The following is a 27,462-nucleotide window of genomic DNA, read 5'->3' as shown; positions in this document are numbered from 1 at the left end:
TTTGTTGCTAAAACAAACCAGCATGCCCTGCTGCCAACCTTGTGGTATGGACATCTGAAAGCAAACAATTCAGAAGTTATGACGATTTTATTTCATATAGTTCAATAATTTTCACCCTGTACACATACATTGTTTTCTTGTATTTTCGCACCTGTGATTCATTGCTCATGGTGCTGATATGGAAGACTTTAATATTCTTCCCTGTATATCAGCTATAGCAGTGTGACAGTTTGTGCTGCCTATTTTGTAACAGAAAATAGAACTTGATGTTAGCTTACCTATAACAGCCAAATTGCTAGACAGATGAAATACCAGCTTGAAAAACAAGCGTTCTGGCCTTACTGACACTCTCACACAGTAAGGGTCTTTAGTTGGAGAACATTTCACCCTATGTCCATCACCTGAAAGAACAATTCACTATGTTTGGGTTCCCCCTCTTGTGTGAAATCTTTTCTCTGATTTCTCTGAAGCACTTGTTTAATATCTAAATTTTGGTGAGTTTCTTCATTATTAAATTAAACTGCAGTTGAGAGAAAACAGAGAGCTGCAGTACTTAAACAAACTGTATATTATTTCTTTGCAGTCTTAATTGGCTTGTAGTTACATAATAATTACAGCCCCATGGACATTATTGTTGATGTTTTGCAGGAGCTTAGAATCTTTAGAGAATCCTGCTAAACCACCTATCATTGTGTATGTACAAGATCAACGTTTGAAGAATCTAAAGCATGGAATGACCAGTGTAGATCGTGAAATTTTAAATCGGCTAGAAAAACTAAGGGAAGAAAGGAAGCAACAACCTGCACCAAATGAAGAAGAAATAGCAAGGAGGTTGGCGACCTTAAAAGGACAGGATCCAGATTACATGCAAGCCATCTCAAGAAAGCAGGTTGTGCTTATACTTAATGTGACAGAGTGAAATTACAACACTTAGATTTCCATATATTAATAATCTTTTTATAGGTTTATATGATTCCCGATACACGGACAGAAACTGAGAAGACACACGATTTAGTTAAACAATTTATGGAAGAAGATGCACTAGCAGCTAAATTAGAAAAGCCAGAAGATGAAATAACTAGAAGACTTGCCCTTTTACGTGGCAAACAGGATAATTCTCAAAAGCAGCAAGAGAAGACACTTGAGGTAAGTTAATCTCCTCATATAATAATAAATGGGTAATTGTGTCACTGTTGATTTCTACTTCTTATGATATTACATTACTCATCAGACTATGTGGCATTCCTGAGTGCTACCCAGAAATAAAAGTATTTGTTTGGTGGCCATTTTTAGCCAGTCTCCTCTGTGTGATGTTATATTTATAGCTGTTCAGCATCTCCGATTTTTTTTATTTTCCATAGACTTTACTCTTTAACATTGTAAAACACTGAAACAATGTAAACTGTAGAAACTTTTATATACTTTTGGATTAATGGAGATCACTCAGTGAAAAGCAGAAGTGTGGGGTTGTTGACGAAAGGCACACACAAAAGAAAGAAAACTTGTTAGCTTTTCGAGTTATCCTTTGACGCGCGCGTGCGCGCGCACACACACACACACACACACACACACACACACACACACACACACACACACACAATGCCCCTATGTGGTGCTGGCTGGACTACTGACAGTGTCAGTACTGCATTTTGGTAGGTGGAGTGGTTGTAGTGGGGGTAGCATAAAGAGCGGTGGGTTGATAGAGAGTGATGTGGGAGGTGAGGAGAGGGAGTAATGGTCAGTGGGTAGCAGCTCGGAAAGAGGCAGCAGGTTTGAAGCAAATTATTCAATGAAGCAAAAGTTCCTAGGCAACTAGTCCATCATTTTACGAGTAACATTTCCTCATAAATCCTTGAAACAGCAGCTGAGTATTTCCTGTCTTCCCTCCCAAACAAGGAGGTGGCACCAAGTGTAGTTAGGCCAGCAATGCGTGATGTTTTAGTCCTATTTCCAGTGCTTTTCTACCTAAGTAAGAAATGAGTGATAAAAGCCTCTAACGTATTTTGACAACGAATAGCATGTAAGGTGTATTGCACTCTTCCCACTTCTCTTATACGAGTTGACTTACTTGGTGTACACAGCCGATCTTCTTCTCTGGATAGCCGGCTTCTGGAATCTCTATAAACTACTTCTCCGAAGAATGATGATAGTTACAGGAACCTTAAAGACTCTCTCTCTCTACTTGCGAAATAATTAGGTACTCGAAGAATACTTTTCAACAACTATAGCTATATTTGAGCTTCATAAAGAACAAAATTCACACTTCACACATAACATTAGAATTCTCGTGAAGTCACTCATATCGTCTCTCATTAGAAATAGATTTAAGTACATTTAGCAAAGAGTTGGCTTAACAACCATGTCTCCACTTCAAACATATCGTAAAATATGTGTTGCCTCCAGCAAGTCCAAGATAAGAGTTTTTTCACAATTCAGAATCCCAGTTGTTTTTTTGTCACTAACAGTAGTCACAATTACAAACAGCACAGAATAACACAGAAGTCCCTTGGTTCTTCCTTGTGCTTTCACTGCGACTTCCGTGTATCACCTGACAAGTACTTGTCGGTGCCGTTCAACCCCCGCATTGGCCTTTTGCTCGTGACTGATTTCACACCTACACACACAGACAGGTGACGCACAGTAGATAGGGTTCCTTTCTCCCACTCACATCTAAAATATCGTGTGTTCGAGATGGTGGAAGGCCAAGTGGTTCTAGAATTCATGCGGAAATTCTCGAAACACTACATATCCCTCCCCCTCAGATCAGACATGCAATATTTTATAGATAATCATTATGTACACAACATCACTCACAACAACATTTCATATCATAACAATATACTTTTCTCATACATGTTTCTACATACCGCTTTCACTTCAACAACAATCTTTTTTTCTCTCTCTAGACCAATCTTCAGGTGAGCATTCCTTTATTCTGTTGTTATTTCACCTTGACATCAAGACCTGAACTATTTTCGTGTTTTTAATCATCTTTTATAGTATTTAAGAATTGTGAGGACTCTTTCCTTATTTCCAGCTGTAAACTGCAGGTGTTCATGACACTTGAGTAATCTACTTTCTGTTCTCCCCTTTTGTACTACCTTTGCTAAGTATGTACTCATTCATTATCTGTTGTAATTTGGAGGAACTTGCTTGTGTTCTCTTTGATTACTCATGTCTCCTTTTTATGTACACTCAGTGTAGAATCATCATAGTTTTTTTTATATGATTCTACATCTGTAATTTTAATGTTTGTGTTTAAATATCTTCTTGTGTGTTCATGTAGTCTGATTCCTCGGCCTTCTTATCGAAAGATAAGATGTAGGTTATTAGAAACCACGGAAAGTAGGAAGGACTTCTGTGATAGAAGTATGTGAATATGGAAAGACGGAAAAAATAGATAGGTCCTCAAATGAGAAGTAAGAAAGGAAATAAATAGAAATGGTTGCTAAGATTGAAGAAGAGAAAGAAGATAGCCCTAAAGACAGGAAACCCTTCCCACCTCCCTTCCCCAGATTCCCTACCTCGCAGGTACTTGAGTGAGACGCTGGCAGACACAGTACCTCGCGCCTGCGCATAAACTGTATGATAGTTACTTGTTGGGACAAGACGCAAACTTAGCTCCTGACCTTGAATTTACTAGTAAAGTGAAATAAAAGGTATAGCTGAGGAAAAGGGCATATATGTTATCCTGTGCAGAATGTACCTAGAACAACTGTCTTAACATTTATGAAGTATTCATTGGTCATGATATGAGGGCGACATCATTTGCTTAGAAGGTATGGCCGGTCTAGGAAAATTTTGTGCTTAAGCACAAAGTTTAATCACCTAAAAAGAACCTAGGAGTGGGAAGGGTACTATAAAACCAACATCGTCATTATTATGAATAGGTCTAGAAATTTTTAAGACGTAATTGTTAAGCACTTGCTTAGCTATGGTTACAACACATGAACAGCCTATTGACTTAGCACACAAATGGTAATGATTGAACTTATGAACAAGTCTATATCTAATCTGTAACATCCGGCAATACAGTCCATATAAAATAGATTGTCATTACTCAAGATTAGTATATTTGACCTGAAATGGTCTAGAATCAAGTCAAAAACTATTGTGCGTGCCTGATATAGTTGTTCGAGTCAGTACTTACCTCATTGATGGATGCTGTTGATCAGGGTTCTCTCTGCTGAAAATGTGAGTACGATAGGTAATAATTACACCCAGGCCGTAAGAATGGAGATCTTCTGCCACAGCGTCGGATTTTGAACAACAAACACACACCCACTGCACCCAGAATGAAGACAAATGACATGGCAATTCTTCGTATGTGACACTCAGGTGAAAGTGTGACACTCAAGTGTTAAATAAACACTAAGAAACCTAGTGTACCTGTGTGCAACAGTAGCTTCTAGCATGTTGACTGTTAGTGTCTAGCTCTTAGCCGCCATATCGGCCAGTGCACCAGTGCAAAACCTGGCAGTGAGAATGAAGCAAACTGAACATTATTGTTAGTGCGCTAAATTCAAATATGTAATGTACTATCATATTACGTATATACTCTTTTAATTTCTTGTACAAGTTTAACATACACAGGATAAGTTGACATATCCATTCTGTTAAATAAAAAAGAAGCCAGAATGCAGATTTTCACTCTGCAGCGGAGTGTGCGCTGATATGAAACTTCCTGGCAGATTAAAACTGTGTGCCGGACCGAGACTCGAACTTGGGACCTTTGCCTTTCGCGGGCAAGTGCTCTACCATCTGAGCTACCCAAGCACAACTCACGCCCTGTCCTCACAGCTTTACTTCTGCCAGTACCTCGTCTCCTACCTTCCGAACTTTGCAGAAGCTCTCCTGTGAACCTTGCAGAACTGGCATGCCTGTATGAGACTACAGTCTACCATGGCACCTTACAACTGCATCTGGACATTGTATGGAATTACCAGCCTGTTCCTTGGACTGGAACTTCTACACTGGGACAACTGCCCAGAGTTTTTGCAGCTCACAAGCACCTTCATTACTATTAACCAAAGCGCTATTGTCTCTCTCTACAATCAGCGTTATGTCTTCTGTTTCCTGCCTTGGAGTGCTATCATTTGGTTCCAACAGCCTCAGGCTTAACAGTGAGTTAGTAAATAAGTTGTCAGGACACAACAACATCTTGTATTGATAAAGCAGCATTTAATCAAAAGTAATGCTCATTAAAACTGTAGTGGTCGTTAAATTGAATATTTGTCACATTAAGAAAAAGTTACAAGTGGATGAAAAGCACATTCCTTCAACTAAAATTGAGCCAAGATTAACGATACTGTGTTAATTATGATGAAACGATCAGAAGTGGAAAATGAGAAGTACATTGCTATGCTTACAGAATAAGGGCTATTAACTTTATATTACATCAGTAATTAGATAGATTTAGCAGAAGTAGTTTGTGATAGTATAAAAAGATTGCAATGGTAGAAGCTTGACCTGTGAATTAAGAGAAATAGCTGTATTTACAACAAAATCATTCATCTAAGTGAGGCAATATGTGATGTTACACACCACTTTGCAGGAGTGATGTGTGTCTATAAATCAACGTAGAGAAGAGTGCAAATATTGTTGGGCTCTGTTATTTTACTTGCATTGAAGAATCATGCTGAGGGATAGTGTGAATCTTCAACATTTGATGGTGAATGCACTAAATTCACAAGAGGAAGTGGATGCGCTGACTCGAATATAAAAATGCTTTCTGAGCAAGATTGTTTCAAACTCCACCATCATTAGTTTCTGTGGGACCAACATACAAAGACGTGTTTAAGTTAATGTGGTTAGTAATTTCTTCTCAGTGAGGGGTAAAACAAAAATGCGCTTTGGCAAGTGCTGCATGGTGGATTGCAGAGTATCGTTGTAAATGTAGGGATAGAAAAGGTGAAGTATCATGTAATAAGTTGTCTCATATAACGGCTGCTATGAATGCCCCCACTGCAATACAATGTATTATATATGTAATCAGCATGCTGCTTTTGAGTCATCAACAAGATTGGTTAAGGGAAATTCGAGGCGGATACTGGTCAATCTGCATGCATAATCAATGGTGAAACATATAGACGTGTCAACTCATTGTCTTTGGAGGTGAGAATACAACATATCATAAAATACATTAACCAGTCTATTGCTTTAAATGGCCAAATCACACAACTGATGTAAGCTGCAAACAAGTTTGTAGATCAGTAACATTTTTCAAAATTCCTTCATGTCATACATTGAACTTTTTGCATTGGATGCCTTTACATTCCTTGGTTTTCTGACTCTTCATTCAATGAATGTCTTTTTTACCAACAGTCAAATTAGTTACTGGGACTCATTGTATAAAGATTATTCCAGTATATTTGGTCCTGACCTGTGGGAGACACAAAGTTTTCAAGATTTATACTACATTGATGCCTAATGTTAGACCTTTTTTTCCTGTGCTGTGTCTGTATTCTTTTTAAGGAAGTAAGTAATCAAAAGGCAAATGTGATAGCTTATGGGAATTGAATACAGTAATGACAATAACGGCATCTAACCAGTTGTGCTAACTATAGAGCTTATCAGAACAATGTAAAATAGTAGTGATTTTAAGTCATATATCAATGTATTATCTTAACTTTGATGTTTACCTGAAACCTACTTTGAAAGAGCTACGGGCAAAGTATAAGAGTGAAGAAGGGAGGGAGTGGAAGTAGTTCTATTCTAAAATTGTTGGTACATGCCTACAATTGCCTTTCAGAGGAAAAATCAAAGTGTTTCACGGTATTCAATATGCAATTTGGAGTTATGAATGGTGCCACAAAATTCCAGAGATACTTGAAACAGCTGCTGCAGGGGGACCTGCCACAGGCTGAAAATTACAAATTATTTCCACATCATAATCACGACAGGGGCTACCCAAGATCAACACCTTGCAGATATATGAAACCTCATTGATAAACTTTTATAATGGTTTAAAATGCAGCTATTTTTTCAATGCAGTCTCCAATACCTTGAAGCAAAGATGGTCTTCAACCCATGTCAGTCCTTAATAAAGCAATGACAATCTCCCTGCACCTAAAAATTTGAAAGAGCTATAGTTATTCATGTGTAAAACAAACTATTATGACAAATTCATTCAGAAGACTATACAGATTTTGTACAACCTCAGAAAGGGGCCTAAATTCCTCTGGTTTGAGGCTAGTCAGGCATATTTTCTAAAACTGGAAAAGTATTTGAAAATTGTGCTGGCCACATTTATACCAGGAAAGGCTTAGGACTACTTGCAGATGCCTAGAGCATGGGACAGGTTTTGTGCTGTTACTTACGAACCCTGCTGGCACTAAGTAATCTGTTGTCTACATGTCCAAAACATGATCAGTGGCACAGATGAATTACACCCTGTATGAAAAAGTTCCATGTTTTCCTACATGGGACCAAATGTACCTTACTACGAACCACAAGTTAAAAATTTTATTTTTTGACCCCTGGGTAAACTTGCCCAGTAAAATGGTGCAATATCTGCACTGATGGACCCTTTTAGCAAACATTTAAATCTACTACTGGCTTACTGCTCAACATGCGAACACCAGCACTTTATCAGGCTTAACGAGTTCTAATTATGGCTTCAGGAGGCACTTTATCTCAAGTTAAATGAAAAAGTCTATGACCAGCTGGATGAATTTCTAACTGCCCGGGAAGTTGCAAAATAAATGGGTCAGGGGTCATATTTACACAGAGTAGCTCATTATATGTGTAGTGGTTGGCTGAAGCACCTGCCAAAATCTATGGATACTGCAGAATGCACATACTTCTGGGGTACTTGTGCTAGCACTAAATACTCAGAGTACCAGATGATGTCCTGACTGAACTCCAGCCAGCCTCTCATCTTCCAACTGTGACATTGAGACACTTTAGGGGGCGTCTAAAATGAAGGTGTTGAGGTTGGTATCAGATGTGGGGCTCAGATCTGCCAACTGTGTACAGAAAACTAGTCAGTTCCAAGTTAGAAATTTGCACCCTGGCCCACTCCTGATCATCTGTGAAAGTGGCAATACGTCGATTTTGTATGCCTGTTTGAGGGGCTATGTTTTAACTTGTTGTGGACACTTTCTCAAATTGTCTACACATTGGCTAGATCTTGAATGTCATCAATGGATAATGTTGCTGTAATCAGGAGATTGGCAACTCTTGTATGCTACCTACAGTAACCATCAAGGACGTAACAGAGCTAATTGACAACCTAAAAAATAAAAGATCAGCTGGATAGGATGAATTCTCTCCTTTTCTACTGAAAAAATGCAAGGGTGAGTTAGCCAGACCATTAGTCCATCTAATAAATTGTGTACTTGAAGAAGGTGTGTTTCCGAAGAAACTGAAACTTGCTTTAGTTAAACCTTTATATAAAAAAGGGGAAAGAAAACAACCACAGAACTACAGACCAGTTGCCTTAACGTCAGTGTTTGGTAAATTAATTGAAAAAATAATGCTAGAAATCCTAATTGAGCACTATAATATGAATAACTAAATAGGAGATTTCCAGCACGGCTTTAGAAGTGGTCGGAGCACCATATCTGCAGCAGTACAGTTTGTACACTGTCTGATGGAGAAAATAAATGAGGGATACGAAACAGCAGGAGTGTTTTTAGATCTTTCCAAAGCGTTTGACAGAGTCCATCATGGCGCTCTTTTAAGTAAACTTGCTTATAATGGTGTCAGTGGGAAACTGTTGCTTTTAATAGAATCTTACCTTAAAGATAGACAACAATGCACAAAAGTTGTGTATGATAATGGAGAGGTAATTGCAAAAAGAAGATCAAAGGTAAGGAACATAAATTTTGGTGTGCCACAAGGCTCTATCTTGGGCCCCTTCTTGTTTATTTGCTACGTGAATGATTTCCCAAAAGTATTAGACACCAGTCATCGTATTACTATGTGTGCTGATGACACCTCTGGGGTTTGCTGGGCACGTAGTAATGATGACCTAAATTCAGTGGTACAGAATTTTGTTGAAAAAGCCCAAACACATTTTGAAAAAGAAAACCTGAGGGTCAGTATTAACAAAACTAATTTAATTTATTTTAAGACAAGTAGTTCAAATAAAAATACAGTTCTAAATGAGGACATTCAGGAAAATACCTGTTCAGAATGTAAATTTCTGGGGATATATATACACTCCTGGAAATGGAAAAAAGAACACATTGACACCGGTGTGTCAGACCCACCATACTTGCTCCGGACACTGCGAGAGGGCTGTACAAGCAATGATCACACGCACGGCACAGCGGACACACCAGGAACCGCGGTGTTGGCCGTCGAATGGCGCTAGCTGCGCAGCATTTGTGCACCGCCGCCGTCAGTGTCAGCCAGTTTGCCGTGGCATACGGAGCTCCATCACAGTCTTTAACACTGGTAGCATGCCGCGACAGCGTGGACGTGAACCGTATGTGCAGTTGACGGACTTTGAGCGAGGGCGTATAGTGGGCATGCGGGAGGCCGGGTGGACGTACCGCCGAATTGCTCAACACGTGGGGCGTGAGGTCTCCACAGTACATCGATGTTGTCGCCAGTGGTCGGCGGAAGGTGCACGTGCCCGTCGACCTGGGACCGGACCGCAGCGACGCACGGATGCACGCCAAGACCGTAGGATCCTACGCAGTGCCGTAGGGGACCGCACCGCCACTTCCCAGCAAATTAGGGACACTGTTGCTCCTGGGGTATCGGCGAGGACCATTCGCAACCGTCTCCATGAAGCTGGGCTACGGTCCCGCACACCGTTAGGCCGTCTTCCGCTCACGCCCCAACATCGTGCAGCCCGCCTCCAGTGGTGTCGTGACAGGCGTGAATGGAGGGACGAATGGAGACGTGTCGTCTTCAGCGATGAGAGTCGCTTCTGCCTTGGTGCCAATGATGGTCGTATGCGTGTTTGGCGCCGTGCAGGTGAGCGCCACAATCAGGACTGCATACGACCGAGGCACACAGGGCCAACACTCGGCATCATGGTGTGGGGAGCGATCTCCTACACTGGCCGTACACCACTGGTGATCGTCGAGGGGACACTGAATAGTGCACGGTACATCCAAACCGTCATCGAACCTATCGTTCTACCATTCCTAGACCGGCAAGGGAACTTGCTGTTCCAACAGGACAATGCACGTCCGCATGTATCCCGTGCCACCCAACGTGTTCTAGAAGGTGTAAGTCAACTACCCTGGCCAGCAAGATCTCCGGATCTGTCCCCCATTGAGCATGTTTGGGACTGGATGAAGCGTCGTCTCACGCGGTCTGCACGTCCAGCATGAATGCTGGTCCAACTGAGGCGCCAGGTGGAAATGGCATGGCAAACCGTTCCACAGGACTACATCCAGCATCTCTACGATCGTCTCCATGGGAGAATAGCAGCCTGCATTGCTGCGAAAGGTGGATATACACTGTACTAGTGCCGACATTGTGCATGCTCTGTTGCCTGTGTCTATGTGCCTGTGGTTCTATCAGTGTGATCATGTGATGTATCTGACCCCAGGAATGTGTCAATAAAGTTTCCCCTTCCTGGGACAATGAATTCACGGTGTTCTTATTTCAATTTCCAGGAGTGTAGATGACAGACTTTCATGGAATCAGCAAATAGATCATGTCTGTGGTAAAATAACATCTAGTCTGTATTTACTAAGGAGATTAGTTCAATATTTAGATATCGAAGCAATAAAAATAGCGTATTTTGGGTTGGTGTATCCCCATCTATCTTATGGAATTGTATTGTGGGGTGGGTGTAGCCAATACAATATAAAAAGGGTATTTGTATTGCAGAAAAGAGTAATAAGAACTATGGCAAAAGTAAGACCCAGAACTTCATGTAAAAACCTGTTTATTAAGTTTAATATTATGACTATCTATGCAGTATATATGTTTCAATCAATATTATTAGTGAAAAAAGACAAAAAAGTGGGAAACAGGAATATGGAAATCCATGATTACAATACAAGACAAAAATCAGACTTTCATATGGTGAGCAGACGATTGAATCTAACAACAAATACCCCATTCATTAAGGGAGCAATATTTTATAATTCTCTGCCAAACAACCTGAAACAGCTTTCTGGTAGAATTTTTAAAAACGAGTTAAAAAAATGGCTTGTATTGAAGTGCCCATACAGTATGGTGCTGACATGATTTGACATCAGGAATGCTATATTAAATATACTTCAATGATATTTTACTTAGTAGCATGTAATCTATTTATATTGTGTATCAATAATCTGAATGTAATTATTATAACATTGCCCATGCATGTTAAATACATGTTTCGAGCTGTAAGATAAATAAATAAATAAATAAAAAGCACAACATACTTTAGTATTAAATAATGGACTGCAATTTGCATTTGCTTTGTCAAAGGGACAGGGAATGTATCTGACCACCGCTTCTTTTTGTGCAGCATCCAGTGACTATGCAACTCTCATGCACTCGTTCATGGCATCATTGTGTAATATGACCCACGGTTTCCTTCACTTATGTATTTCACTATGCTCATAATTATTTTATTTGTGATCATACTATTTTACAAAATAATGTTTTTATGTCTTCCTTTGTGTGCTGTGTGTTCTTTAGTGGGTACAGGAGCAAGGAACAGATGCTGTTCATGGACAGAGAATCCAGATATTAATTTATTCTACATCTAATATTAAATAGAAAAATAATACATAACTTGCCTGTGTTTTCAGCGTCAGTTGCTAAAAGTAGAAGTAGATTTGAATATGTTACCTGAGACTGCAAGTGTGTGTGTGTGTGTGTGTGTGTGTGTGTGTGTGTGTGTGTGTGTGTGTACGCACGTGCGCGCGCATGTCTGTTGTTGACAAAAGCCTTAACAGCTGGAAGCTGCAATTGTGAGAGTTGTTGTGCCTATCTGTGACTCAGCATCTCCACTATGTGGTGAGTAGCAACTTTTCTTCTCATAATATTGTTAGATTTGAATATAGGTATGTATACAGATAAAAAAAATTTATAAACTCATCACTGTTCAGTACAATGTTTATTCAGATGATGTGGAGCCCTGGCCGCCATGAAAGTCTTTAAATGTTATTCAGCTGGCAAGTACGCAAAATGGGCTCAGTGTATGAAAGTTTGAACTGAAGTACTCCTGCCACTGGAGCTCCAGAGGGGGGATGCTTGCATCTCATTGACAGTGGCATAATCACTTGTGGCAGTGCCCTTGTGCCGCGGTGGTGGCTGTAGGAAATGCGGCAGTGTAACTGGTGGTGTGCTAAATGCGTATTTGAAGGTGCGGGCGACTGGATCACAGCCGATATACACCCCTCCCTGCCCAGCTTTGAAGCACGGGGGGAAGGCTTGTGCTGTGGATAGTGATGAGGGTGGTTGCTTGGCGAGGGAGGGGAGGCAGAGCAAACAAACCTGTGTCTCAACATTGTGCCTTGCGAATGCCAGTGAAACTGCCGCCAAACCAGGTGCAGGACACATCCAATGGCACAGGTAGGAGCACAGAGGGTGCCCTTGAACTACCTGACGGTGACTGCATTGATGTCCATGAGAGAGGCTACCTGCAGCATTGGTAACATTAGGGTCGAAGATGGGCAGGTGGAGACTTACTTCAGCGAGATGGCAGCAGGTAGTGGCATCCACTCGGTAAGCCATGTAGGAAGCTGCATTGTGACATCATGCAGTGAAGAAATTGAAACAGATTGGTCCTCAGCAGGGTCACTGAATTCACAGGGCCGCAGCTGATATTGGTGGCACTGATGCATGCTTCCACTGCTGCAGTTAGTATACTGGTTTCAGGATACTAATGGGCTCTGTCAGCCGATCTGAGAACAACACTTGAGTCCCATAAATGTGTGTTGTTGTACACTTGATATTTAACTCTGACGTTCGGGTGAAACTTTGTGGTGAAGTCAATTGGAGCAGAGCAGTGAGGATGAAGCAGATGCAGCAAAGTCCAGTGGCGTTGCCCTTACCAAATGCTCTGCTAATGAAATTTCAGGAGCAGGCAAAGTACGATATGAACTCAGAAACGTCAGTAAGGCATCTTCACAGGAATGTGAAGCTCATAGTTTTGACATCTGTATCTTGAACATATGAACGAAACATTTGGTCTCGCCATTAGACTGTGGTAAGAATGGTGATGTCCCGATATGCTGTATTCCATTGTGTTTGCAAAATTGTGTAAATTCCTTTGAAGAAAAATGAGGTCCATTGTTGGAAACAGTTGTTTGTGGAAAGCCTTAGAGAAAATACAGAAGTGAGGGCCTTGATAGTGCTGGCAGCATTCATCAAATGCACTGAGATAACAAAAAGGTATTTGCTGTAGGCATCAAAGATAGTCATTCAGTGTGTTTGCCTAAAGGGGCCAGAAAAGTCTATACGCCCACTATATGAAGTATCAGAATGTGGCCAGGAGAAAAATTCCTGACAGGGAGCGTCCTGATTGTCAGTGTAAGGATGACATTGTGCCTTACATGATCTATTTGCTTACCTAAAGCAAGCTATGTACAATGTTGGAGCAGTAGTTACTTAGTATGAACTATCCCCCCAATTACTCTGTGCAGAAGGCTTAACACCTGCTGTTGGAATGAAGTGGGGAATAACTCTCTTGTTCATTTGTTAGATGTGTGAATCAGAATCACGTTATTCAGAAGAGAGAAACTATTGCACATTTTCTTGTATGGCTAATCTGAAGGAATCGAACACATCCATGCTGAAAATATTTGGACTCTTGTGTGAACGAACTACGGTGCAAGGTACTTCTTTAGTCCTGTTCTTGTATTTCGCAGGTAAGTGGCATGTTCCAAGCACTGAGATGCTGTTGCCATTAAAGGCGGTGAGATGCAGACTTTTTTCATATGTATCAACGCTAAGCAATGTGACAGAAGCTCCAGTATCTAGTTGAAAAGGCACTGACAGGTTACAAATTTGTAATGTAATCCACAGTTTGCGGTGTGTTTTGCGAATACAGTTGTCCATTCCATGTTGTGAAAAACTGTTTCCGCCTGTGCACTAGAGTGCTTTCGTGAACGTTGAGATTGGGAGAGCCTTTTTGAAGTGTGTGTGGTATTTGTATTAAATATGTGTGTGTGCATTTTCTTCATTTTGAGCAGGGGGTGCAGAATCTGAACATGAAATGACATTGACTTCCATTCATTTCTACTTTGCATTATTCTCGTGTGAAACGGCGGCTTTCCAGCCTTTTGCAGGCAGACCAGTTTTATATGTTCTGTACTTTGACTTGCCTGAAGAAACAGTTCTTCCAGTCATAGGTGACAAAGCATTTCACACAGGATTTCAGTTTTTGTGGAGCTGGGGCAGTGTAATTAGTATTCTGCTGGCACTGCAAAGGCCATATGTAGTATGCCCAGCCTTGTTTACGTGGAGCTGACTTATGAGTGCAGAGGCTGGAGCTGTGGGTGGGGTTGTTTGTCTCGAGTGAAGCGATAACTGGTAGGCAGAATTCTTGCTCAGCTAAATCTTGAACTTCGTGTTCGTCGATGACTTCTAGCACTTCACTAGTGCTATGGTTGTGATGCTTTAGAATTTCATCCTTCAGTCTCTGACCCATAGATTCTGAATAATAACATTACAAATCATTTCATGCTGGTAAGCACCACAGACACAACAGAATTTACAATCTCTAGTCATGCCCTCCATCTCTGCAATCCATTCTTTATAGAACTGATTACTATAACATTGCATTTGGAAAAATTTGTACCGAGCAGCAGCAATGTGCATTTGACTCTCAAAAAATTCATCTAAACTTGCAATTAAGACCTCCTAGGACTGGGTTTGGGACTCACTGAGGGGAAACAGTTTCACTAGGAGGCGGTAAGTATACACTCCTACATATGGCAGCAAGAGAGCGGAAGAAAACCAATGTGCACTCCGTGTGCATACCGGGGGGAGTCATTCCAGATGTGGAAAGGGTCCTTCCGGATGCCATGAAGAGTACAGGGTGCACCCATCTGCAGGTGGTCGCTCATGTCGGCACCAATCATGTGTGTCGCTATGGATCGGAGGAAATCCTCTCTGGCTTCCGGCAGCTATCTGATTTGGTGAAGACTGCCAGTCTCGCTAGCGGGATGAAAGCAGAGCTCACCATCTGCAGCATCGTCAACAGGACTGACTGCGGACCTTTGGTACAGAGCCGAGTGGAGGATCTGAATCAGAGGCTGAGACGGTTCTGCGACCGTGTGGGCTGCAGATTCCTCGACTTGCGCCATAGGGTGGTGGGGTTTCGGGTTCCGCTGGATAGGTCAGGAGTCCACTACACGCAGCAAGCGGTTACATGGGTAGCAGGGGTTGTGTGGCGTGGACTGGGCGGTTTTTTAGGTTAGATGGCCTCGGGCAAGTACAGAAAGGGCAGCAGCCTCAAAGGGTGCGGGGCAAAGTCAGGACATGCGGGGGCCAAGCAGCAATCGGTATTGTAATTGTAAACTGTCGAAGCTGCATTGGTAAAGTACCGGAACTCCAAGCGCTGATAGAAAGCACCAAAGCTGAAATCGTTATAGGTACAGAAAGCTGGCTGAAGCCAGAGATAAATTCTGCCGAAATTTTTACAAAGGCACAGACGGTGTTTAGAAAGGATAGATTGCATGCAACTGGTGGTGGCATGTTTGTCGCTGTTAGTAGTAGTTTATCCTGTAGTGAAGTAGAAGTGGATAGTTCCTGTGAATTATTATGGGTGGAGGTTACACTCAACAACCGAGCTAGGTTAATAGTTGGCTCCTTTTACCGACCTCCCGACTCAGCAGCATTAGTGGCAGAACAACTGAGACAAAATTTGAAATACATTTCACATAAATTTTCTCAGCATGTTATAGTCTTAGGTGGAGATTTCAATTTACCAGATATAGACTGGGACACTCATGTTTAGGACGGGTGGTAGGGACAGAGCATCGAGTGACATTATACTGAGTGCACTATCCGAAAATTACCTCGAGCAATTAAACAGAGAACCGACTCGTGGAGATAACATCTTGGACCTACTGATAACAAACAGACCCGAACTTTTCGAATCTGTATGTACAGAACAGGGAATCAGTGATCATAAGGCCGTTCCAGCATCCCTGAATATGGAAGTTAATAGGAATATAAAAAAAAGGGAGGAAGGTTTATCTGTTTAGCAACAGTAGTAGAAGGCAGATTTCAGACTACCTAACAGATCAAAACGAAAATTTCTGTTCCAACACTGACAATGTTGAGTGTTTATGGAAAAAGTTCAAGGCAATCATAAAATGCATTTTAGACAGGTACGTGCCGAGTATAACTATGAGGGATGGGAAAAACCCACCGTGGTTCAGCAACAAAGTTATGAAACTACTGCAAAAGCATAGAGAGCTTCACTTCAAGTGTAAACACAGCCAAAACCTCTCAGACAAACAGAAGCTAAACGATGTCAAAGTTAGCGTAAGGAGGGCTATGCGTGGAGCGTTCAGTGAATTCGAAAGTAAAATTCTATGTACCGATTTGACAGATAATCCTAGGAAGTTCTGGTCATACGTTAAATCAGTAAGTGGCTCGAAACAGCATATCCAGACACTCTGGGATGATGATGGCATTGAAACAGAGGATGACACGTGTAAAGCTGAAATACTAAACACCTTTTTCCAAAGCTGTTTCACAGAGGAAGACCGCACTGCAGTTCCTTCTCTAAATCCTCGCACAAATGAAATAAGTGTCCAAGGAATAGAAAAGCAACTGGAATCACTCAACAGAGGAAAGTCCACTGGACCTGACAGGATACCAATTTGATTCTACACAGAGTACGTGAAAGAACTTGCCTCCCTTCTAACAGCCGTGTACCGCAAGTCTCTAGAGGAACGGAAGGTTCCAAATGATTGGAAAAGAGCACAGGTAGTCCCAGTCTTCAAGAAGGGTCATCGAGCAGATGCGCAAAACTATAGACCTATATCTCTGACATCGATCTGTTGTAGAATTTTAGAACATGTTTTATGCTCACGTATCATGTCGTTTTTGGAAACCCAGAATCTGCTCTGTAGGAATCAACATGGATTCCGGAAACAGCGATCGTGTGAGACCCAACTCGCCTTATTTGTTCATGAGACCCAGAAAATATTAGATACAGGCTCCCAGGTAGATGCTGTTTTTCTTGACTTCCGGAAGGCGTTCGATACAGTTCCGCACTGTCGCCTGATAAACAAAGTAAGAGCCTACGGAATATCAGACCAGCTGTGTGGCTGGATTGAAGAGTTTTTAGCAAACAGAACACAGCATGTTGTTCTCAATGGAGAGACGTCTACAGACGTTAAAGTAACATCTGGCGTGCCACAGGGGAGTGTTATGGGACCATTGCTTTTCACAATATATATAAATGACCTAGTAGATAGTGTCGGAAGTTCCATGCGGCTTCTCGTGGATGATGCTGTAGCATACAGAGAAGTTGCAGCATTAGAAAATTGTAGTGAAATCAGGAAGATATGAGCGGATAGGCACTTGGTGCAGGGAGTGGCAACTGACCCTTAACATAGACAAATGTAATGTATTGGGAATACATAGAAAGAAGGATCCTTTATTGTATGATTATATGATAGCGGAACAAACACTGGTAGCAGTTACTTCTGTAAAATATCTGGGAGTATGCGTGCATGTAGTCCATCAACAAAGGAGGTGGCTTACAAAACACTCGTTCGACCTATACTTGAGTATTGCTCATCAGTGTGGGATCCGTACCAGATCAGGTTGACGGAGGAGATAGAGAAGATCGAAAGAAGATTGGCGCATTTCGTCACAGAGTTATTTAGTAACCGTGATAGTGTTACGGAGATGTTTAGCAAACTCAAGTGGCAGACTCTGCAAGAGAGGCACTCTGCATCGCGGTGTAGCTTGCTTGCCAGGTTTCGAGAGGGTGCGTTTCTGGATGAGGTATTAAATATATTGCTTCCCCCTACTTGTACCTCCCGAGGAGATCACGAATGTAAAATTAGAGAGATTCGAGCGCGCACGGAGGCTTTCAGACAGTCGTTCTTCCCGGGAACCATACGCGACTGGAACAGAAAAGGGAGGTAATGACAGTGGCACGTAAAGTGCCCTCCGCCACACACTGTTGGGTGGCTTGCGGAGTATAAATGTAGATGTAGATGTAGATGGGGTGGGGGGAACACACAATGTAATTCACCTGTGATTTAGTAGGCATTGGAACATTTATGCAGCTGTATTATATATTCTTTCCCTGTTTCCTTCATCTCAATGAACTGTTTTAAGGGTGAAGGCGGTAGCTGAATTCCTTCTTTAGCTTATGGCACCTTTCGCTACTGTGCTGCTTGCGCTTGTATGAGACATGAAACTGCTGACAGCAGTTCTGATACTTGTTGACTCCAAACTGAACAAGAGATGTTAGAAGCTACTCAGCACTGAGATGTTGCTGTGGGGTTCTTTAGTGGATACAAGAGGAGGAACAGATGCTGTTCATGAACAGAGAATTCAGATATGTATTTATTCTACAGCTAATATTATGTAGCAAAAATAATACACAACTTTGTTGCTGTATTTGCAGGGTCAGTTGCTAACAGTAGATTTGATGCAGAAATATATACAGATACAAAAAATTTATAAATCTGTCACTCTTCAATACAGTGTCTAATCGGAAGATGTTGAGCCACGGCCGCTATGAAAGTCTGTTAATGTTATTCAACTGGCAAACACACAAAATGGGCTCAGTGTATGAATATTCAAACTTAAGTATACACACTGCTGGAGCTTCGGAGGGTTGGATGCTTACATTTCATTGGTAGAGGAATAATTGTTCATAGCAGTGACCTTGTGCCATGGTGGCAGCTGTATAACTAATTACTTGTGTATTTGAAGGTGCGGCTGACTGTGTTGAATCTGATACTTCTAATGTAACCGACAAGAACAAATAAAAGCTGTTCATTTATTCTTTCTTATGTGCTTCCTTCTCTTTCTGTTTCCTATCCTTATCATAAAAAATGTGCCTGTTTTTCCCATCCCAAATTGAAGTTAGATATTTTCTTCCTCTGCAAGTTCTCCCTCAACTGGAAAACAATCACTCTTCTTAATGAATCTGATTTTCTGTGCTTGTCACGTATGACGGTACCTACTGGCCAAACATAGAATTTTGTAAACTACAAAGTCTTATAAGAATCTGCTTGAATATTGTGTACACAATGAGTTCCACCAAGGAACAAGTGGGAGGCAATTACTTGTATAAAAATTCATATTAGTAAGTATGCTGAAATCCCTGGGAATTGTTTTAATTGTTTAAGACACGAGCTGCAAAATTACTGGATAGAATTTGTAATGAACCTGACCACTTGTACTCGTGAAAAGTTGTATCGTGTACTACCACAGCAACATGTTGATAAGTAGTGATAGGTTTTTGGCTATTGAAAAGAGACGTCTGTACAGAAATGCATAGTGGTGCTGTGATCAGGAAACCACTAAATATGCAATTTATTTTCTTTTGATTTCTGTACAAGCAAGAAATCATGACACACAAGATCTGTTGTGTTGTGTTGTAGGATGTCAGTTTATAATCCAGCAAATGATATCCAAATTCTGAAACAGTTATTTATTTTGACAGGGTGGAACAGACACTGCAGTATCTGTTGAAAATCCTGATGCGTTACTTGCGAAGCTTACAAGTGAAATGTCTGATGCTGGAGAGGCTAAGGATTTGTCAGAAAGGTAATTATACTATGTTTTGTTTTCATAATGTGTTAATCGTTGCAGAGTCAATTGCAAACTATGGTGGTACTATTCGTTTATGTTCCAAGGAGTTTGTGAATGGACGTGTCTATCAGTATTTTTATCTGAGTTAATTAACAGCTAATTAAATGGTAATGCATGCATATACTTTTTCCCCTCCAGTTCACTTCTTGTGACTCACCACTTTTTGTACCCATTGTTTGCTGTAGTACAGTGTCAATGCTAGTGTGTCTGTCGGATTGCAAAAGGGTGTTCTTGATTTGGGTGTTATACTCCAGAGCTCTCGAATGTGGGAGTTTCAGTGACTTGTTTGTCTTCTTCTCCACATTCTCTACTGTTCAGTTCCTGAAATTTTTTTGGATTTGTAGTGATTTTTTTTTTGTTATTCATTATTGCCTTTTTTGTTCATTGTTGGAGAAGACGTTTGAATCTCGAGACACTCACTTCAGTTCTGTCATGTTAAAGGCCTGTGTTTCAGTTTTCAGATACAGCATATCAAAATTTGTGATGCATAAGCCTTAGAACTCCCACAGAGTTTGTAGTGACTGCTTGAACTTCATGTCTTGAACATCAGTAGCCACTGCTAGCAGCAGAACACCATGGTAGCTAACCTAAGTTTATGTGCTAATTATGCTGGAAGATTAACTATCTTTGTTGTCTGGATGAGTACACAGTACTTCTGACACATGCAGGTGAACATACTCATTTGCAGTTGGATTGAGGTCCAGGGTTAGCCCATATAAAATTAACCACAGGTTTGATACTCTTAGAGTCAGATATTTATTACTTTTTGGTTTTGTAGACAGAACAGAACAAACTTTCAAAAATAGTTTGAAAAGTAAGAAGTCAGAAAAAGCTATGAAGAAGAAAGTTTTGTTGTTAGGTAGTTCACACGGTAGAGGTGTTGGCCAACTGTTGCAGGATGTGAACTAGGGTCAGGTTAACAGGTCACCCGATTTTTTAAACCTGGTACAAGTCTGGGTCAGATGATAGAGGATGTAGGTTCACTTTGCAAAGAATTCACAAAGCAAGACACTGTGGTAATAGTGGGTGGGGTGGGCAACAGAATATATAGGAACCCTAGTTATTCAATTGAGAGTGACCTGGTAAAGATAGCTTCAGCAGTGAGACGTACTGGTGTTGGGCTTGTGTCTGTTCTGAGGCGCCATGACCAGCCTCTTTTTAAACTCTTCTGTTAGAAGAGTTAATTTATGTGGAACGACTGCTTGGATCAGATACGGGGTCTCATATCAGTGTGGTTCCTGTTGAGTCTATCAGCAGGTGGGACTATACTAGGCGTGGCCTTCAATTCAGCAGGAAAGGGAACGAAAAACTTCATGGGCTAATAGCAAAGCCTTAGGGGGGGAGGGGGGGGGGGGGGCTTTCACAAGTGGTAACGTACCAGTGGTTACACGTGACAGATCAGCAGTTTTTTAGGGTAGGGAGGGCAGAAACAAAAGATGTTCACAGACAGGCTGAAAATGACACTCACATTGATCAAGCAGTACACAATTCTTGCAGACAGCTTCTGATTGAAACTAGAGATACTCAAAAATTGGCAGGAAAATTAGGTTCATCCAGTTGTAATTCAGCCAGTGCACAAAATCAGTTATTGTTATTGCATCAGAATATCTGAGGACTAAGGGGGTAAGCTTAATGAGTTGCTTATTTGTGTTGAAGAATTAGAGTTGAGCAAACCAGTTCATACAATCTGCCTCTTTGAACATCATGTTGCCGCTGGTATAGATACATTAAATGTTACAGGATTAAAGTTAGCTTCTTACTTCTGTAGATAAAATATGGAGAAAGGAGGAGTTACCACATTTATCAGAAACTGTTTTGATTTCAAGACTATTGATATTAATAAATTTTGCTCAGAGCAGCACTTCGAAGCTTGTGCAACAGATTCAGTATTTCATAATAAGTTCTTTCCCCTCAGGGGGCTCAGCATTTAGTTGCTGGGCAAGGGCTCGGCGACCCTGGGGTCCCTGAGCTGGGGACTGGGAAGCGCCACCAGTCCTCAATACCGTAAGCTCTGAGCGTGCTTCAACGACCACCGTAAGGCGTGACGGTGGAACGTTGTACGGTACAGAGCCTGGGAATCTTGGTTTAACTGCCTGGGTCGCGAGGATGGTATAAACCTCTATAAAAAAAACCTCAATCTCAAGGTGTGCTGCGTGCCTAGGAGACGCATGGCTGTTGAAGTAGAACAGTTGCTAGCGGGCGACCTCTGGGGAACCTGCCACCCCCAGTTGTATTAGGCTTACCCAGGCAAACGGGGCTCTGTCTGGTTGGACATTCCTTCCCCTAGCTGCTCGTGGGACCACCATGAAACGAAATACGAATAGTGCACAAGCACGAGTCTCTAAGAACGGAAAGTTCAGTGCATTATAGTATGACCCCCAACCGTTCCCTTCCCTGTCCACACCAGGGGAGGAACGGTGGTCTAAATTACCTGGTGCGACGTATTCTCCCCGATTTCTGGTTTGCAGCTGAACAGATGGGGACACATTTCTGACCACAAAGCCTCAGTTTTTTTTGGAAAATTTAGAGGATAAGTTTGGAGAAGTTGAGGGCATGTCTAAAATGAGGTCTGGAGCAGTCCTCATACAGGCAGCATCCCCAGCACAGTCACGGGCATTGCTTGCTTATGACAAGCTCGGTGATGTTACAGTCTCCATTATGCCTCATAAGAGCCTCAGTATGGTTCAGGGACTTATTTTTCATCGTGACCTGTTGTTGCAGTCTGACTACAAGCTCCGTGCAAATCTGGAACACTGCGGTGTCCACTTTGTATGACGTGTCTTCAGGGGACCTAAAGATATTAGGGTTGCCACCGGCGCCTTCATCTTGGCTTTTGAGAGAGACACCCTGCCCGAGAAGGTCAAGGTTGTGATATATCAATGTGATGTTAAGCCTCATGTCCCTCCTCCCATGCACTGCTTTAAGTGCTGGAGGTTTGGGCACATGTCGTTGAGATGTGACGCCGACCCTACCTGTTGGGATTGTGGACGTGCCTCCCACCCCATCGTCCCGTGTTCACCGCCCCCTGTTTGTGTCAGCTGCTGACAGAAACATTCACCTTGCTCGTCAGACTGCGTGGTTTATCAAAAAGAACATAAGATTATGGAGTATAAGACCTTGGACAGGCTCACTTACTCAGAGGCCAAACCCAAGTACGACCGACTTCACCCTGTCCACATTTCATCGACGTTTGGTGCAGCAGCTATGATGTCGCCATCCCTGGTGACGAGCCCCCAAGCTCAGCCACTTTTTGTGGGCCCTCCAGCCCGGCCGTCTATTCCTGCCCCCCAGGTAGTTGGGGGAACACCCTCTTCCGTTGCTCCCCTGTTATCAACATCGGGAGTAACAACCCCTCCTTCTTTGGGGACTTCAGTCCCCAACTCTGAGCCGGAGAAGTGCCTGCCTCCTCCGGCTCCCCTCACGCAGAAGAGATCTCTTGGTGCCCTCCCTTCCATGGTTACTGCCCCTCCAGATGTCAACCTGTGGCTGAAAATGCCACCACCTGAGGGCCGTAGGGCTTCCAGGTCTTCCTCAGTCCATGAGACTGGGTTGGAAAAGCCCACCCAGCCTGATAAACCGAAGGACAAATGGGACCCTACGGAAAAGAAGAAAAAGCAAAAGGAGAAGGACATAGAGACAGAAAAGGAGTTCACCACAGCGCCTGAAGATGATGTGGAGCATCTAGTGTCCACTCAGGAGCTAGATGTTGCTCAACCCGCAGCTCCTATGGAAGTTGGATCAGGCTACTTTGCAATCGGCGGCGGCGAGCGCTTCTAAGGTGTAACCTAACCCCCCCCCCCCCCCCCCCCTCCAGGTTCTCTCATGTCTTCACAGTCGGATACCATTATTCTTCAATGGAATTGCCTTGGTTTTTTCCACCACCTTGCTGAATTGAAACAGCTTTTGTGCCGCTTCCCTGCCACTTGTCTGGCCCTACAGGAAACCTCGTTTTCTGTTCGGCAGACCCCCTTCCTCTGTGGCTACCAGGGTTACTATAAGAAACGCGTAGAATACAACAGGGTGTCTGGCGATGTCTGTGTTTATGTTCTTGCCACTGTTCCTAGTGCCCCAGTGCCACTTCACACGGCTCTTGAGGCTGTGACTGTTCGAATCCAGGCAGGAATGGAGCTTATCATCTGTTCGCTCTACCTTCTCCTGGATGAGGTTGTCCCTCTTGCTGACCTAGCTGCATTGTTTGCCCAGCTCCCCCCGCCATTCCTCCTTTTAGGGGACTTTAATGCCCACCACCCTTTATGGGGTGGGGCCCAGATCTCGGGCCAGGGTAGGACCATTGAGGCTCTCTTGGCAGAGCAGGACATTTGCCTCCTTAACACTGGTGCTCCCACATATTTTAGCTTGACTCATGGCACATACTCGGCCATTGACCTCTCTCTTAGTAGCCCTACCTCAGTTAGAGGGTTCACGACGACCTCTGTGGTAGCGACCACTTTCCTATCCTGGTTTCTCTTCTTCAATCCCAACCCCCTGACCAGCTGCCACAATGGTCTCTTCATGGAGCTGATTGGGCAACCTACACCTTAGCTACTATGGCCATTGCTCCGCTTCCTGGTGACATTGATTTGGCAGTGGACGAGGTCACTATGGCCATTGTTTCTGCTGCCGAGGCAACTGTCCCCTGCTCTTCAAGTACCCTAAGGCGTAAGTCAGTCCCTTGGTGGACACCAGAGATTGCAGAAGCTATCCGGGACCGCCGGCGAGCCCTGCAACGACACCAGCGTCATCCTTCCCTAGAGAATTTGGTTGCCTTTAAACGGCTGCAGGCCCGGGCTCGGCGGTTAATCCGGCGGAGCAAACAGGGCTGCTGGGAACGATATGTTGCCACCATAGTTTCTTGCACCTCCCCATGTCAGGTGTGGTCGCGGGTTCGGCGCATTTTTGGTTTTCGCCCTCATGCGTCTGTCCCTTGCCTTTCTCTTCGGGGTACACTTTGTACTGACCCAATCGCCTTCACTGAACATCTGGCAGAGTACTTTGCTCATATTTCTGCGACAGTAGGCTACAGCGCAGAATTCCGCACCATTAAAGAGCAGGCTGACCGTATGCAGTTGTCATTTCGCACGCACCGTTGTTAACGATACAAACGCCCCATTTAGTGAATGGGAGTTCCAAAGTGCCCTTACAGCTTGCCCCGATACCTCTCCAGATCCAGACCAAATTCACAACCAGTTTCTTCACCATCTCTCGGTGCACTGTCAGGGTGAATTACTCGCCCTGTTTAACCGCATCTGGACGGAGGGCGTTTTCCCAACTCGTTGGCAGGATAACGTTACCATCCCGGTGCTGAAACCTGGTGCAGGTCCTCTGGTGGTTGATAGCTATCGCCCTATCAGCTTTACCAACATTATGTGCAAACTCCTGGAATGGATGGTGAGTTGGCAGCTCATGTGGATCTTCGAAGCTCAGGGCCTCCTAGCCCAGCAACAGGGGGGCTTCCGTCAGGACCGCTCAGTGATTGACAATTTAGTCTCGCTAGAGTCGGCTATTCGTACAGCTTTTACTCAGCGAGAGCATCTAGTTGCTGTTTTCTTTGATCTTCGGAAGGCGTACGATACCACATGGCACCATCATATCCTTGCTACGCTGCACGAATGGGGCTTACGGGGTCCACTTCTGGTTTTTCTACGGAATTTTCTCTCCAATCGCTCCTTTTGGGTTAGTGTTGGCACTTATTTTAGCTCTGCTCTTATTCAGGAGAATGGTGCCCCGCAGGGCTCGGTTCTTAGTGTTCCCCTCTGTTTGGTGGCGATTAATGGTCTTACAGCTGTGGTGGGCTCATCAGTCTGTTCCTTTCTATAGGCCGGTGACTTTTGTCTTTATTACAGTTCCCCAAGCATCAGTGTCGCTGAACGGTGGCTGCAGGGAGCTATCCGTAAGGCACATTTTTGGGCATCCAACCATGGTTTTCAGTTCTCAGCCTCCAAGACCCCACCTCCATCCAGAGCTCAACCTGGCCAATGAACTCCTTCATATTGAGGAGACGCATCGCTTCCTTGGCATGCTGTTTGATGCTCAGCTCACTTGGACACCTCATCTTCGTGAGCTTAAACAACGGTGCTGGCGGCACCTCAACATTCTTTGCTGCCTCAGCCACACCACTTGTGGGGGCTGCACGAGCAACCCTCCTATAGCTCTATAAGGCCTTAGTCCTGTCCCGTCTCGACTACGGGAGCGTGGTGTACGACTCAGCAGCACCTTGAACGTTGCAGATCCTCGACCCGATTCTCCATTGTGGCGTCAGACTGGCCACAAGTGCCTTCCGCACTAGTCCGGTGACTAGCCTTCTTGTAGAAACTGGAATCCCTCCCCTGCAATTCCGCCAACAACAGTTGCTTGCGTCGTACATCGCCTGTATCCATGCCTCGCCCGACCACCCAAACCGCAGGCACCTTTTCCCATCTTGTGCACTCCCCTCCCCATGACGGCGGCCTAGGTCAGGTCTCCCGATCGCGGTCCGCGTTCATTCCCTTCTCTCGTCACTAGAGTCCTTTCCCCTTCCTCCATCCTTCCGGCCCTCTTCTTCTACCCCTCCTTGGTCCCTCCCTTGCTTGCAGCTTTGCTTGCATGTGTCCTGTGACTCCAAGTCCTCCGTTCCACATGCCAGTCTTCGTCAACAATTCCTGGCTCTTCTTGCCTCGTTTTGCGATGCAGGTGTAGTGTACACCAATGGTTCTTTGGTCGGTGGACGCACTGGGTTTGCTTTCATCCATGGCGATTACGTTGAGCAGCATTCCCTGCCTTATGGGAGCAGTGTTTTCACTGTGGAGCTGGTTGCTTTTTATCGTGCACTCGCTCACCTTTCCTCCTCCCCTGGGGAGTCATTTGTCATATGCAGTGACTCCCTGAGTGGATTGCAAGCACTCGACCAGTGTTTCTCTCGGGACCCTTTGGTGCGCGGTATTCAAGATGCTGTTTCTGCTCTCGCTTAGTGTGGTCGTTCAGCGACGTTTGTGTGGACCCTGGGCCACATCGGCATTCCAGGAAACGAGCGTGTCAATCGGTTGACCAAGCAGGCCACCACTTTGCCACCCATGGAGCTTGGTCTCTTGTAAAGAGGCCTCCGGTCAGCCCTACATCGCAAGGTCCATGATGTCTGGAGCTCTGAATGGTCTGTCTTGAACACGCCAAATAAGCTCCGCATGGTCAAGTCGTCCACGGCCGTATGGAACTCATCCTTGAGGGGCACGAGTAGGGACTCAGTTGTTCTCTGCCGTCTCTGAATTGGACATACGCGGTTGACCCACAGCTATCTCCTTCATTGTAAGAGCCTGCCAAGTGTCGCTGTGATGCAGGGCTGACAGTGGTCCATCTTCTGATGGACTGCCCCCTTTTACCCCCCTTGCGGCAGTCCTGTAATTTACCAGCTTCACTTCCTTTAATTCTCGGTGACGATGCCTCTATAGCTGACTCAGTTGTACGTTTTATCCGTGCAGCTGGGTTTTATCACTCACTCTAGTGTGGGTGCTCTCGCATGATTTCTCAGGCAACACCCACTCCAGCGACTTTAATTGTGACGTGGATACCAAAATAGTGTCTTTTATGGTAACAAGTTGTGTTGGCACCTCTATCAATGTTTTCCAGCTGGAGGTTCTTCGTTTGTAGTTCAGTGGTTGACCTTTTACCTGATCCATCAACCACTGTAGTCTGTTTTACTCTTGTCAACTATTTGCTCTGCTCCTTTTAAGTGTCCTCTATTTTGTGTTATTGCGGTGTTCATTTTAGCTCTATACCCCGTGGTGT

General features: G+C 43.6%; 1 protein-coding gene across 3 annotated transcripts in view; it reads left to right on the top strand.

The window, feature by feature from the left end:
* Positions 1-27,462, top strand: part of LOC124612832 (abscission/NoCut checkpoint regulator) — a 163,691-nt gene that overhangs the window by 83,935 nt on the left and 52,294 nt on the right. For all 3 annotated transcript variants that reach the window (XM_047141258.1, XM_047141259.1, XM_047141257.1), the window contains 3 exons: positions 649-889; positions 964-1,146; positions 19,556-19,659. In XM_047141258.1, the coding sequence (XP_046997214.1) occupies positions 649-889; positions 964-1,146; positions 19,556-19,659 (528 nt within the window). The remainder of the gene's footprint in view (positions 1-648; positions 890-963; positions 1,147-19,555; positions 19,660-27,462) is intronic.

This window comes from Schistocerca americana, chromosome 4 (assembly GCF_021461395.2).
Source record: "Schistocerca americana isolate TAMUIC-IGC-003095 chromosome 4, iqSchAmer2.1, whole genome shotgun sequence".
In the NCBI taxonomy this organism is placed as follows: domain Eukaryota; kingdom Metazoa; phylum Arthropoda; class Insecta; order Orthoptera; family Acrididae; genus Schistocerca; species Schistocerca americana.
This window is presented reverse-complemented; position numbering and strand designations above follow the sequence as displayed.